The sequence below is a fragment of the Garra rufa genome, chromosome 8, assembly GCF_049309525.1.
Source record: "Garra rufa chromosome 8, GarRuf1.0, whole genome shotgun sequence".
Classification (NCBI taxonomy): domain Eukaryota; kingdom Metazoa; phylum Chordata; class Actinopteri; order Cypriniformes; family Cyprinidae; genus Garra; species Garra rufa.
Window position 1 is genome coordinate 2,297,655 of NC_133368.1, and position 15,201 is coordinate 2,312,855.

The window sequence follows — 15,201 nt, forward strand, 5'->3', positions numbered from 1 at the left end:
ATTCCTTGGCATGTAATCTACTAGCAAGTATATTGTAGACTACATACAGTTCAGGTCAAAAGTTTACATCCTCCCTTTCAGAATCTGCTAAATGTTAATTATTTGACCAAAATAAGATTTATCATACATAATGCATGCTATTTTTTTTTTATTTAGTACTGACCTGAATATGACATTTCACATAAAAGGTGTTTACATATAGTACACATGAGAAAATAATAGTTGAATTTAGAAAAATGAATCCATTCAAAAGTTTACATTCCCTTGATTCTTAATACTCTGTTGTTAACTGAATGATCCACAGCTGTGTTTTTTGTTGTTGTTTAGTAAAAGTTGTTCATTAAAAGTCCCTTGTTTGTCCTGAACAGATAAACTGCCCACTGTTCTTCAGAAAAATCCTTCAGCTCCCATACATTTTTTGGTTTTCCAGCATTTTTTGTATTTGAACCCTTTCCAACAATGACTGTATGATTTTGAGATCCATCTTTTCAAACTGTGGACAACTGAGGGACTCTTTTTCTTATTTTGCCTAAATATTATATTTTTTTTCCATTTAGTTCTGCCAGTCAGAGGCTACAGAAGATAGTTACATGTTTCCCAGAAGACAAAACAAGTTACATTTACACTAATCTTCAAATTCAAAAAAGTTTTAATGCATGGTTTTTCTTCTGAAGCCTCAGCAAGCATTTGAACCTTGAGTAATATTTGCATATGAGTCCCTCAGTTGTCCTCAGTGTTCAGAGTTTCTTTGAAACCCTCCACCTCCCCAGCACCACCTGTCTAGATCAGTTACAGGCATCAGCTTTATTATGTATAATAAAGCGTCAAGTCTTATGTTCTCACAGATGTAGTTCATGGAATTCAGAGAGTTGTCATGATTGTTATGATATATACTGTTATGATACAGTTTTTGATATATAGTACAGTCAACACTATATAGGGTTGCCACCCGTCCCTTAAAATACGGAATCGTCCCGTATTTGAGAATGAAATTGCGCGTCCCGTTTTGAATCAATACGGAACGGGTTTTGTCCCGTATTTTTTATAATTTTTTTTAAAGCAGCGTCTCATGCAAATAATCACTGCGGTAAAGCCAGCCGCGGTTCAGAAAAACACGGTCAAGCCAGTTGATTTTAAGTGTGCGCGCATATTACAGTGATTACGGTAGTTTCAGAAACAGCCCAGAGAGAACGCGCTTGCAGAGCGCTTTTCATTTAGACGCCCAGGACTGAGAGATAATACTACAGAATGCTCGTGAATTTTTACTTATTTATTTGCATTTCTGATTTAATATCCGTTTTATTTATTGGTGTACTTGACGGTTCTTTTCTGAGAAATGGGACATTATTAGACTTTAGAGTCTAATAAGTAGAAAAAAAACAATGATCAGTTCTTATTCAGGACGGCCCATATTATATGCAAAACTCATATGAAACCTTTTTACTGCAGCATTTTTGAGATATGGGACATTATTACATTTTAACAGGGTATATAGACCCCATTTCTAAAAAGTAGAAAAAAACAATGTCAGTTCTTATTCAGGACGTCCCATATTATATGCAAAACTCATTTGAAACCTTTTTACTGCAGCATTTTTGAGATGTCCCATGACCAACCCCCCCACCCCGAATGCGTCCCTTATTTTTGGGTATTAAAAGTGGTAACCCTAACACTATAATAATGCTGATTAGTAAAACTCATTACAGTGTCAGTGTAACAGATTAACTGCATATGTAATATAAGGTATATTGCGGCTTACTTTTTTATTTGCCGTATCCAGACCTGACCTCCTGAGATCAGAAATCATTCTCCCCAAGATGGATGCCGGTGTGCTGCAGGTGACCGTCCCTCCATGTGCAAACCGAGGACCTACCTCACCTAGTCGGGCTCGCAGGGTGAAAACCCGTCATAGGAGGAGCGGCAAGGGAAGCAGCGGGGATCTGTCAGGGCCTAAGCACCCTTCTGCACCTGCGAGCCGAGAAAGAGAGCCCCCGATGTCCAACACAACGACGCCCGCACCGCCCCTCACCGAAACTGCTTCAGGGGCCACGATGAGGGAGGGCCAGCTGGAGCCGCCCCCGCTGAAGTTGTCCTCGTCCAGCCCAGATCTGCTGTGCTCCACCCGACGTGTTGAAGATGGAGTCAATGGAGCCGCCACGACTGAAGCCCTGGGCAGAGAGACCAGCGGTGGAGCTGAAGCGGGGGCCGGTTTGGATGAGACTCCGCCCAGAAGTGACACTGCGAGTGAGGATGCCGCTTCACTGCCGTTCTCCAGCAGCCCGGATTCACCCTGCTGTGGAAGAAGTGGAGCGGTGGGCCGAACTCATGTAGGAGAGGAGAGAGAGGAGGGAACTGGGGCGGTGCGATTGCCTAGAGGATCCAGCGGCAGTCATCTGACTCCATCAGCCATACTGTATCGAGCTGCTATCACACGCAAACAGGTGCACATCTCTTTATTTCCCAAATGTTAATTTTTCGGTAAAGATTTCTGTGTATGTACATAAATCAACATGGAACCAACTGATTATATTTTTATTAAAATAAAGTTGATTTGGTAAGGAAAGGTGCATATCTTACATCTTTGAACTGGACTGGTTATGACTTTATTTACCATTTTTCCATCACTTTTCAAACAATATAGCTCATTAGACATCAACCCGTTGCAACGGTTTAAATGTTGACCAATTACTTGACATCCCTGTGTCTAAAAGTGAGACATGCAATGTTAACTAGACCAGCCCATTGATATAAAAAAGAGCAGACCTGCTGTAAACTGTTGATTCAGGTTTGACTTGAGTAAACCAGTCAGTTTATATGTTAATAATAAAGGAGCAATAAATGAACTGCAAAATGCCTTTCTTACTTAGATTATTTGTTTTGTTTCCAGCCAAAATATCTAAAAATTCTTAAATCAAGAAGGATTTTCTAGTCTTGTTTTCAGAAAAAATAAGTCAAAATTAAGTGAGTTTTTGTTTAGAACAAGCAAAATAATCTGCCAATGAGGTAAACAAGATAATCTATATTTTTGCTTGATATAAGACTATTTTGCTTACCCCATTGGCAGATTATTTTCATGCAAAAATTCACTTAAATTTAACTTTTTTTCTGAAAACAAGACAATAATTTTTACTTGTCTAGAAAATCCTTCTTGATTTAAGAATTTTTTTATATTTTGGCTGCAAACAAGACAAAAAAAATCTAAGTAGAAAAAGCTTTTTACTGCAGGTTTGTCACAAATAAAAAGCACTGCAAAACAGCGAAAATCAAAATGTATAGTTAAAATGTGAAATTTATGTTTGTTATTTTTGCAGTGGTGGCTGTTTTGGGCCTCATTTTTTGATCATGTTTGAATGAATTGTGTTGAATTCCACCAGCGACGTGGCGTTTCCTCAGAAGAAGAAGAGGGCGAGGTGGACAGTGAGGTGGAGTTACCAAGGAGACGGTAAGAATATAATTATTCTTTCAGAAATATTTTCTTGTTTTCACCCACTGGGTGAGCATTGTATGCCTTGCTATTTAAAAAAGTCATTGCACATATGCTAAGGTGCTCAGTCATGGCAACACATTACTCAACACAGTTCCTGAAGGACAGTATTAATAAAACATTCAATTGACAGTTCACTATCCCATGAAGCCATGGGAGCCACTTTATTATGCAGTCCTGTTCCACATATAAAAACTGGGTAATAACTAGGTTCTAAACTTGGGGTACCTTAGGTACCCCTAACCCTAACCCATGTGAGTACTGTTAAATAAAGTGCAATGTTGTATTTTCCTCGTTTAATGGTATGTATGCTCTTTAATGTCCATTTTGCAGACGGCCAACCAGTATAACCAAGTGCCAATCAGTATCCACTTTCAGCTCAGAGAACCTGTCCGTTTCAGAGGGAGAGGAGGGCCACACCACTGACCACTCCCACAGCGGCACGCCAGACGTGGTCAGCACCAACACAGATGAGCGATTGGACGATCGCAGTGACGACCTCATCTCCCAAGGGTCTGAGATCCCTGTTGATATTACAGACCCTACTCTGTCTGAAAGAGAGGCCGCTGCCCTCGAACAGGAGAGGGCAAACTTTGACCTGGAACAAAATATACTGGAGGTACCAGTATTGTGTAACACTTCCCAACTTCACAAATGCAACCCTGTTGCAGGGTTTTTCAGTCCTGGCTCTGGAGGTCTACTGTCTTGTAGAAATTAGCTGGTACAAACACACCTGAACCATCTCTTCAAGCTTAGAGTTTGTCTGTTTGCAGACAAACTCTAAAGGACCTCTAGGACCAAACTTGAAGAAGCCTACCTTTTATTTGCAGATTTTCTCAATGACTGTGTTTGTTTAGATAATCTTAAGAGCTTCATATACAGTGAAGATCAAAATTAGAGAACAATTTATAATTTCCTAAATTTTAAAGTCACTGGTTAGTCCTATTTAAGGTTATCTTAACAGGAGCAGAATGGCAGTTTTTCAAGCATATTTCATTACTCGCATTCTGAAGCACGGTATAAAAAACTTAAATGTGATATTTGAAATTAGAGAACACTTATAGATGCCTCCCAGTAATTGGTGTTAATCTGGCACCTAGTGCTAAATTCCTTAATTATATGTCGAACCCTATTTAACGTTTACATTTAGTCATTTAGCAGACTAGAAAGCGACTTACAAGTGAGGACAGTAGAAGCAATCAAAATCAGCAAAAGAGCAATGTTATGTAAGTGCTATGACTCAGATTATTTTAATACAGTATACGTTGCAAGTTTTTTAAAATTATATAGTAAATAAAAAGAAAACAGAATAGAAAAAGAATAGAGCAAGCTAGTGTCTTTGTTAATTGTATAATAAATAAAAAAAAAGATAAAAAGATGTAACGCCAGGCCAGCAGAGGGAGCCCTTACTCACACTGACTGTTGCTGCTCCCTCTGCTGCCTCTATGGTTACTTTCTCTTTGGTGGCCATTTAAGCAGGGCCTAAACCAAACAGGCTTCGCGAAGTATTGTTTTGCTGTGCGGACTCTACTGAGCGGTTCTCTTGTTTCATTGCCTTGTTTTTGCCACGGTTTTGTTTTCATTGTCATTGTCATAGTCATAGTTATTTTGCCATAGTTTTGCCTAGCTTCATTGTTTTGTTTGATTTGCTACTTTGGACTGCCCTTTTGGAGTTTGACCCACGCCTGTATTTACTGGATTACGCTTTTATCTTGCCCTGGATATTACTGTTTGCTGGTGTTGGACCCTGCCTGTCTTGACTACGATCTGTAATAAAGCTCGCACTTGGATCTTACCACGCTGTCGTTGAGTCCTGCGTTACAAAAGAATAGAGAAGGTTTATTTATTCATTTTTATAAGAATAGACATAGAAATAGAATAGAGACTGTTAGAGTTAGAGGGTCAAATAAAGACAGAATAGATTTTTAGAATTGGACAGGGTCATTCCGTTAATGTGAACGTCTGTGAAAGTGATTTTGTGTCTCTTTGGCACAATAATGCGCCTTTCACTTGCAGAACTTAAGCTTCTAGAGGCGCATAAATCTGAATTATCTGAATTAAATTCAGAAATCTGAATCATTTAGGTAAAGGGGTGCAGAGCCAGTGGAGGTTTTGTAGGCAAACATTAATGGCTTGAATTTTATGCGAGCAGTTATTGGTAGCCAATCCAAATTGATGAAGAGAGGTGTGACGTACGTTCTTTTTGGCTCTGTGAAAATTAATCTTGCAGCTGCATTCTGGATCAGTTGTGAAGGTTTGATAGAACTGGCTGGAAGACCTGCCGAAAGAGCATTGCAATAGTCTATAGAACATTAATGAATTAATGAGCTGCTTTGTGTACAGCCGTTACTAGAGAAAAAATATTTCAGCGCTCCTAAAGCGCCACCTCGTGGCAGAGAATGAATTTCCAATAGATTTTTCTGCTGTTTATGGTCAGATTGCAAATATTGACCCATGTTTTTATGCAGCAAACACATAGAGTTGTAAATGTGAAAGAAGTTAATGTGCCTTCTGAAAAGCTAAACAATTAAGACTCATTTTAAGTAATACAGGTCCTTTTAAAAAAATTTGCATATTGTGATAAAGTTCATTATTTTCTGTAATGTACTGATAAACATTAGACTTTCATATATTTTAGATTCATTACTACACAACTGAAGTAGTTCAAACCTTTTATTGTTTTAATATTGATGATTTTGGCATACAGCTCATGAAAACCCAAAATTCCTATCTCAAAAAATTAGCATATTTCATCCGACCAATAAAAGAAAAGTGTTTTTAATACAAAAAAAGTCAACCTTCAAATAATTATGTTCAGTTATGCACTCAATACTTGGTCGGGAATCCTTTTGCAGAAATGACTGCTTCAATGCGGCGTGGCATGGAGGCAATCAGCCTGTGGCACTGCTGAGGTGTTATGGAGGCCCAGGATGCTTCGATAGCGGCCTTAAGCTCATCCAGAGTGTTGGGTCTTGCGTCTCTCAACTTTCTCTTCACAATATCCCACAGATTCTCTATGGGGTTCAGGTCAGGAGAGTTGGCAGGCCAATTGAACACAGTAATACCATGGTCAGTAAACCATTTACCAGTGGTTTTGGCCCTGTGAGCAGGTGCCAGGTCGTGCTGAAAAATGAAATCTTCATCTCCATAAAGCTTTTCAGCAGATGGAAGCATGAAGTGCTCCAAAATCTCCTGATAGGTAGCTGCATTGACCCTGCCCTTGATAAAACACAGTGGACCAACACCAGCAGCTGACATGGCACCCCAGACCATCACTGACTGTGGGTACTTGACACTGGACTTCAGGCATTTTGGCATTTCCCTCTCCCCAGTCTTCCTCCAGACTCTGGCACCTTGATTTCCGAATGACATGCAAAATTTGCTTTCATCCGAAAAAAGTACTTTGGACCACTGAGCAACAGTCCAGTGCTGCTTCTCTGTAGCCCAGGTCAGGCGCTTCTGCCGCTGTTTCTGGTTCAAAAGTGGCTTGACCTGGGGATGTTTCTACTCCAGACTCAGTCCACTGCTTCCGCAGGTCCCCCAAGGTCTGGAATCGGTCCTTCTCCACAATCTTCCTCAGGGTCCGGTCACCTCTTCTCGTTGTGCAGCGTTTTCTGCCACACTTTTTCCTTCCCAAAGACTTCCCACTGAGGTGCCTTGATACAGCACTCTGGGAACAGCCTATTCGTTCAGAAATTTCTTTCTGTGTCTTACCTTCTTGCTTGAGGGTGTCAATGATGGCCTTCTGGACAGCAGTCAGGTCGGCAGTCTTACCCATGATTGCGGTTTTGAGTAATGAACCAGGCTGGGAGTTTTTAAAAGCCTCAGGAATCTTTTGCAGGTGTTTAGAGTTAATTAGTTGATTCAGATGATTAGGTTAATAGCTCGCTTAGAGAACCTTTTCATGATATGCTAATTTTTTGAGATAGGAATTTTGGGTTTTCATGAGCTGTAAGCCAAAATCATCAACATTAAAACAATAAAAGGCTTGAACTACTTCAGTTGTGTGTAATGAATCTAAAATATATGAAAGTCTAATGTTTATCAGTACATTACAGAAAATAATTAACTTTATCACAATATGCTAATTTTTTGAAAAGGACCTGTATTTATGTTTCAAATAAATTATATACTTGATATATCCCTTTTAATGGTCTAAAGCAGGGGTGCCCAATACGTCGATCGCGATCTACCGGTCGATCGCAAAGGTGGTGTGGGTAGATCGCACGGCATTAATTAGACGTCAAATAAAGTAGACGATCAGCCAATGTAGTCAGCCAATCATCCGTCCTCACTATTAATTTGGTCACTTGATTGACGTACAAGGCAGCCAGTCTGACATCTGTCCTTTTATGACACGAATCACCGCACATGAACGTGCATACAGCGGCGCCAAGTGGCTGATTCCATTCAGTGCAAGTCATCAGAGTAAAGTAATTACAAAATTACTTAATGTAGTTGTATTGTGCAATATGGGTTCATGTAGTTAAGCAAGCTACACCAACATATAAAGAATTCTCAATATATTCATAAATAAATATGTTCTTTTATAGTAGGTAGGTAGATCATTTTGACTTCGTCATTTTATAAGTAGCTCACAAGCCGAAAAAGTGTGGGCACCCCTGGTCTAAAGGCTGAAATGTCTTACCTGTGAAAACCTGTATCTAAACTGTAAAAGTGTCATTTTATGGCTTAATATGCTGCCGTACATTGTCCAAACCCACTCAGTTTATTTTGCTTGTGCAGTTCTTAAAAAGTCTCTTAAGAATTTATTTCTAAAAATTCTGCAGATAGTACCTTGTAAATGGTGAAATAATTTTGAAATTTTGCGAGCCCTGTAAAATTCTTTAAAAATCTGAGCAATAAAATTTAACAATATTTCTGAAAAAAAAAAAAAACAAGTATTTATAGATCTTTCTCTGATTTTGATCTCCACTGTTAATGTGTCATAGAGATTGATCACACTTTTTCTCTTGTTTCCAGACTCGCGCGTTGTGTGAGGACTCGGACTGTGACAGTGCTGAACTCGACCAATCAGGGAGCGGAGAGCCGAGTCGTCCCCCGAGTGCAGGAGGCTGGGGCCAGGGTCCTCAAAACTGAAACACACTTACACACACACACACACACACACACACACACACACACACACAAACACACACAAACAGGCATCACACCAGCACACACTTTCACTTTTAGTTGCACCAAAGCGAAACCAACACAGATTTTCGTGAAACACGTGTGCGCACACATCCTCCGAGAAACGCAACGGTACGCTACACAAAACGACTAGCCACCTTAAGAACAAATACACTGACACTGGTCATAACAACTTTGGGATCGTAAACTGCCTCGTGACCAGGACGTAGCCACGGAAAATATAGCCAGACAAGTTTAGCAGCAACCTGCTGCCAGAGATGAGGATTACAGGAACTATGTGAACAGATCAATGCAATTAAACACTTCAGGGCATTCCCAATAAGCAGCAACCATGTTATCGACAGGTTTGTGCTGTTGTAGTGCAGACAGGCTTCCCGGTGGGCCGTAATCAGGTCCGTTCGTGTGCGAAAGGCTTCAGGTTAGCGGTCGACGTGAAGTTAAAGAGTCTAGATCAAATCCGTAGTGCTGGATGAAACTCCGTCCTCCAGCCTGGATAAAGTAGTTTTGCCAAAAGTGTACCCCAGTAATCTGTTCAGACGTGACGTAAATGAAGTGTGTTGCTCTCGGATTGGGACTGACTTGACTACTACTATGTACAGATGCTTCCTTTCCAAAGCATTTCCAAGGTGCATATACAAATGTGATTCTATTATGACTATAATGCCCTGAGTTGATGTAAATATATATTTAGTAAGCTAATTCTAAGAATACAAAAAAGAACACTATTTGTTAACATAACGAAAACACAATAAAAACGGTCCAGTTTCTACTATTCTCCTGTGCTTGTGCCACCCTACCATGGCAGCTCAGATCGGTTTGGAGATCAGCAGGTGCGTAAATGTACAGTTATCTCTCTCTCTCTCTATATATATATATAGTCAGGTTGGCTTTGCTAGTGCAGGATTGTAAAACCCTTGGATGCAAGTATACACAAACACAGACCGAACGGCACATATAAATGTACAGTACGTGACTTACGATACGGAGATACCCGTTCCAACTGTCCGCTCTCCTCTTACCTCTCAGATTGTCTTTCAGTACGTTTTCTTTCGTAGGGACATGCAATATGTACATTTCAACCTAATCTGAAGAAAGCACTTTTATTTTCTGCACTGTAAAAATAAAGTAAAACAAATAAATGACAATAATTTAATGTATATGAATTTTAGCTTGCCAGATGTAGGTCTGAGAAGGGTAACGTCCCGAAGAACAAAACGCATGATATACATTTTTATGTATTTTAATTTTTAAATCAATTGTTTTTTATACATCTAAAGAAATGTTTGCACCTTTTTTACCTTGAATGTGTAATAATGTTGTGTTGCTTGTAGGCACTTTACAGTAGGATGTTTATATACATGGACATGATCACTTTCTCATGTTGCACTGAAAATGTATTTATGATAATGATGATGGTTCAATAGATGCAAATCTCCAGTTTCAAGAGTATGTATGTTAAGATAACCATTTAAAACCATTTTAAAGATACCACTTTTTTTTTTTTTTTTTTTCTGATGATGATGTTAAACAAACCTTTCCTGGACCGTACAAGTCATGTATTCCTTGGACAATTGAACATGGTCAAAATTCACAAATATTGGCAGCTCTATTCTGACTAAAAACAATATCGAAGGTCCTAAAATTGGCTACATTTACATAGACAGCAATAATCTGACTATGAATAAGAAATTGCTATTGAAAAAAAATACATTTATGATATATTTGGAAAACGCATGAATGAATTGTGATGTATTTTAGTCACATTATTAAGTCATGTAAACACCGTAATCCATCATCCTACAGCGAACTATTTGACGACACATTTTATGTTTGTGAACTTGTAAAAATAAATATATATATATATATATATATATATATAATTATTAAATAACTGCTAAACTATAAAAATAGATGTGAATATATTACTTTCCAATACTATGTGGAATTAAGTCACATATCTGGTTCTATGAACAATAGTAATCAAACAGGTTTTTAAAAATCTTGATTGTAGTATCATCTTGTGGGGAGAAAAAAGAAAACCCTCCATATAAATGTAGGTAATGCCAGATTTGAAGCGCCCTAGTATAAAAAACTGTAGGAGTTTCTTTAACACAGAATTTCATTTCAACCCTGAATGCCCTCATGATCTTCTCAGATCATTGGCTATTTTTGATTTTGCCATATGACTTTTATGAGTCAATTTAGTATGTAAAACCTGCATTTCATGACTAGTAGATTAAATAAAGCTCCTTCACAATTTTGGAAAATAATTCTCAGTCTGTATTTAAAGTACACCCTAGCTATTGCCTCAGACGTGAAGTTTAATGGACAATGCCACTAATTATTCTTCCATCTACTGGATACAGTACTTCAGATGTTAGAATAGTGTGGAAGAATTGTGGAAGGCAGAAGAAACATTGCCGCACTGTAGTTAGGGGTGTAGAAAGAGGGTATGCAACACAAAATCTTAAAATCTTTTTAAAATATACATCCTATAAAGCTTACAAAAAAACTGAAACAAAACTATATTTTTTGTTCTTCTAAAATTGGTTCTAACTGGGTTTGTGTGCATATTCTGATTTGATAACATATGTCACATCAAAACAGAGGGGTGTATTACATAAAATGGAGGAGGGATAAAGAAAAGTATGTGTTAAAAGACACATACTTTGTGGTTTTGAACAAAAAAATCTTACCTCCATCAATTATTTATCCATGCAGCAGAATGTTGCTGTATGTGACACAAACACTAGATGGCATAGTAATACCGTGCTGCAGTTGCAAGACTCAACTGCGTGTGTACAAAGTACATTCCACTGACATCAAACACAGCTTAACCAATTCTATTTACATGTGCCACAGAATGCATTGATACAATATTTAAAATTGTTCTCTGATATCTACATAGAAGGTATATGGCTTAGGTAAGGGCAAAAATTCTCCAGAAATGGTTTTACAGGTCCATTTACAACTCTGGGATTTGCCCCTAGAATTAAATGCTCTGTTATCTTATTTGTAAGGTTCATGAATAATAATGAGGAGCTCTGCTCTGATTGGCTGTTTCACAGAGCTGCTTATTTAATTTAATTAATTTATTAATATGCAGGTCATTAAAACTGACGTTTTGAATGCACACTATCTTTTTACCTTCACTTTTGAGATTTGCAATGCTCTGTGTAACGTTATACAACAGTGGCAGTACTTACCACATATTTTACAAGTTTAGATGCTTGTTAGTGATGCTCAGGATCTGCAAATCATTCGCCATCGTCCGCGCAGTCACCTCTCCTTACTCTGTTTATGTGTTAAGTGAAATCTCATGTACTGCAATATAACAAGCTACTGCTAGCAATAAGCTAACGGTGTCCCTTTAGTGGTTTGCCTTATTTTATTAGAATGCCTTATTTGTTTTCCGTGCCTTTCTGAGCACCAAAAAAAAAAAAAAAAACAGGCGCACCGGGACTCGGACCACAGCAAATGAGCCCAGTGTGAAGGCCACCTTAAGGTGCATTTATTAGTACCTCAGACTACCACATACCCCGCCCAACTTAGTTCAAGATATCAGAATGTAAACAGAAGAAAGTGCATTAGATGCATAAAATGCAAGTGATTCAGTTCGCTATGTCAGAGTTACGTTATTTTATGGGAAGATAAACTATTGCGTCTATTAAAATAATAAGGTAAAAAAATCTCATTATCCATCAAAAAATAAACAAATATATTATTTGTTCTTAACTGATATTAGCTATATAACATCTAATGCAGTGGTTCCCAATCACGTTCCTTGAGGCCCCCCAACACTGCACTGGGTGTTGATCTCCTGGAGCACCAAAGGGTCCTTAATCTGGAACACACAGATTAAAAGTACCTTGAAGTAAAGGTTTGCATGCCATATTTTAACCTTGTTACAAATCTCTGTATATTTTTTAGCCTTTTGGGTCTGGAGACTCAGAACTTCTCAGAACGTCAATCCACTTGGTCTCTCTAGGATAGAGAGTCAGGATGTGCTGCATCTGTTGTTGTCATGCTGGATAAAAACGTTGAACTTAAGGTATCTGTTAATGTCTTTCCTCACAGGCTTGAGGCTCAGAACATAGTCATATCTGTTGCTGCCTCAAAATATGGAGACTCTAAACTGCATGTGGACTGTATCACAGAAATGAGAATGAGATATGAGAAATCCTGTCCTTCCCAGGCTTGGTATAAGGGGTCTTTTTCTTGCCCTTTAAGAGGGGTCTATCCATTGTCCTAGCATCTTTATCTAATAGTATAGGACAATTTGTTTTTGTTAATCCACCAAGAAGATCCAGTCAAAATGTAGCAAAACTTCGTCTACTGCTGCAGTCAGAGAATGGCCCACCATAAACTGGGCCCTGGAATGTGATCTTCATTACATGCAAATATCTGTAAAACAAACTTACAGGAACATCTCAGACTGCTGTGAACTAATCCAGACAGGTGCAAAATGTCCTCTGGGGCCTTATTCATAAAATGTTGCAACCGTCCTGCATCTAGTTTTAAGATTCGGAGAACGAACTCCTTAGATGTTAAATTAATGTAACCTCATTTAATGAGGTATGTTTAATGATATTTTTCATGGTGGACTATCTGAGCCGCTCAGCTCATGTATGCCATTATGGCACCTGGTCTGGGCATTATTGGATTATACCAATATAGCACTGCTATTTAGAGGTTCTGCATTCACCGTGGATATGGTGGAGGAGGACCGTATTATGGCCATCACACCACAGTCTTCCACTCTCAGGGGTACCTCTCCAAAGTCTTGTCCTGTCATGTCAGTGAGGAGCCATCTGCAGACTCTTTATTGTGCAAGATGACGGTACACAAATGAAACAGTATGCTGTAATCACCAAACATAATATGTGAGAACTTAGGGCAGGTGGCAAGAATCATAGTCGAATAAACAGGCAAGAAGGAATGAAAAGATTAGTACTCGGGTGAAGTGCAAGAGAGATGATGCGGGAGCCTTGCTTGTAACAGTCAGCTGTTTCAGAGCTTCCTTATAAGATGGCCGCTACCCCAGACACATTTTGGAAGATGGCTGCTATCCCAGAGACTTATTGGAAAATGGCGGCGACAACAACACCCCGTCATGTCACAGCTGCCATCCCCGAGTCATGTAGAGTCACAGCTGCTCTTCATGAGTTGAGTCAAGTCTTAAGTCACGTCACATCTCAGCTGACCTTCCAGACTCTCGTCAGGTCTCAGCTGATCTCTCAGAGTCTTGTCACGTCTCAGCTGATCGTCCAGAGTCACGTTATATCCTTTCTGTTGCACCCAGATCTTCGAGGTCAGTCCTTTGGTTTTCAACTTCTGTCCAATTCTGTCTCATCCCCAAGCGCTTTCTCGGAATTCTCTGCATCTGTTGAAACTCCTGACTTCTACTGCTGTAGAATCTCCAGAGGTGGCGGCATCTGCTGCAGAACCCCCAGAGGTGTCAGTGATATCCACTTATAAATTTGTGCCTGTTTTGTTACCGTCAAGGAGGCCATCCGTGAACTCCCTGTTTGTCCTGTCACGGCTATGGAGGCTGTTTATGAACTCCTGCTCTGAACCAGCCAAGGAGACCATCTACAAACTTCTTTGTTGTGTTTTGAACCGGCCATGGAGGCTGAGTGTGAACTGCCTGTCCAACTATTCTCGACTATTGAGTCTGATTTTGAACTGTCTTCAACTTCAACTTCATTTATTTATATAGCACATTTAAATGCAACGTTGTTGCCCAAAGTGCTTCACAAAATTAAAATAAAATAAAAGTATGCATACAAGTAAAACAAAATTTAAAAAAAATTCCCAGAATCAAACTGTCTCTACTTCAAAGGCCAAACTAAAGAGGTGTGTCTTTAACTGAGACTTAAAAATCTCTATAGATGGCGCCTGCCGAATATACAGGGGAAGACCGGTCCATAGTTGTGGACCTATTACCGACAAGGCGCGGTCACCTTTTGATTTCTTGTTTGACAGAGGAACAGTGTCACGTTATACAAAGGGGTCTGGGTCCAAATGCTGGGTAAGAAATATTTATTAATTAAACACAAAATAACAAAACAAACCAAAAAGCCAACACGGCAGACTAAACACAAACTGAAACATAAACTGAGCAAAACATAAAACAAGGTCAAAGACCAGGATCAAGAACATAAAATCCACAGAAGACAATGTTACCACACCAAGTGTTGGGAGAGGGAAGATATATATAGTCCAGTGATGATCAGAAACAGCTGTGGAGGAAACGAGTAACAAGTGTGTCCGATTCAGGAAGTGAGGTGTGTGAGGAAAGACAGCGACATCGTGTGGCGGAGGGAAAGGCTGCAGCCCAGAGTCATGACAGTACCCCCTCCCTACGGAACGGCTCCCAGACGTTCCCAAAGTCTGGAGGGAGGAGGAACGGAGGAAGGCAACTCAGGGGGAGGGATGGCGGGCCAGGCCCGTGCAGCGGAGTCCCATGGACCGGCCTCGCCACCCGAGAACCGCGAGCCGGCCCCGCCGCCAGTGGAATGTGCGCGGTCACCGCTGCGTCCGGAACAGAGAGCGCGGTC

General features: G+C 39.6%; 1 protein-coding gene across 1 annotated transcript in view; it reads left to right on the plus strand.

Annotated features, from left to right (window-relative positions):
• The window catches only part of map3k12 (mitogen-activated protein kinase kinase kinase 12), a 56,420-nt gene extending 45,515 nt beyond the window's left edge, over window positions 1-10,905 (plus strand). Inside the window, exons 11-14 of the mRNA XM_073845219.1 lie at window positions 1,781-2,441; window positions 3,375-3,442; window positions 3,818-4,103; window positions 8,468-10,905. Coding sequence (XP_073701320.1) covers window positions 1,781-2,441; window positions 3,375-3,442; window positions 3,818-4,103; window positions 8,468-8,584 — 1,132 coding nt within the window. The 3' untranslated portion in view covers window positions 8,585-10,905. The remainder of the gene's footprint in view (window positions 1-1,780; window positions 2,442-3,374; window positions 3,443-3,817; window positions 4,104-8,467) is intronic.
• The last annotated feature ends 4,296 nt before the right edge of the window (window positions 10,906-15,201 follow it).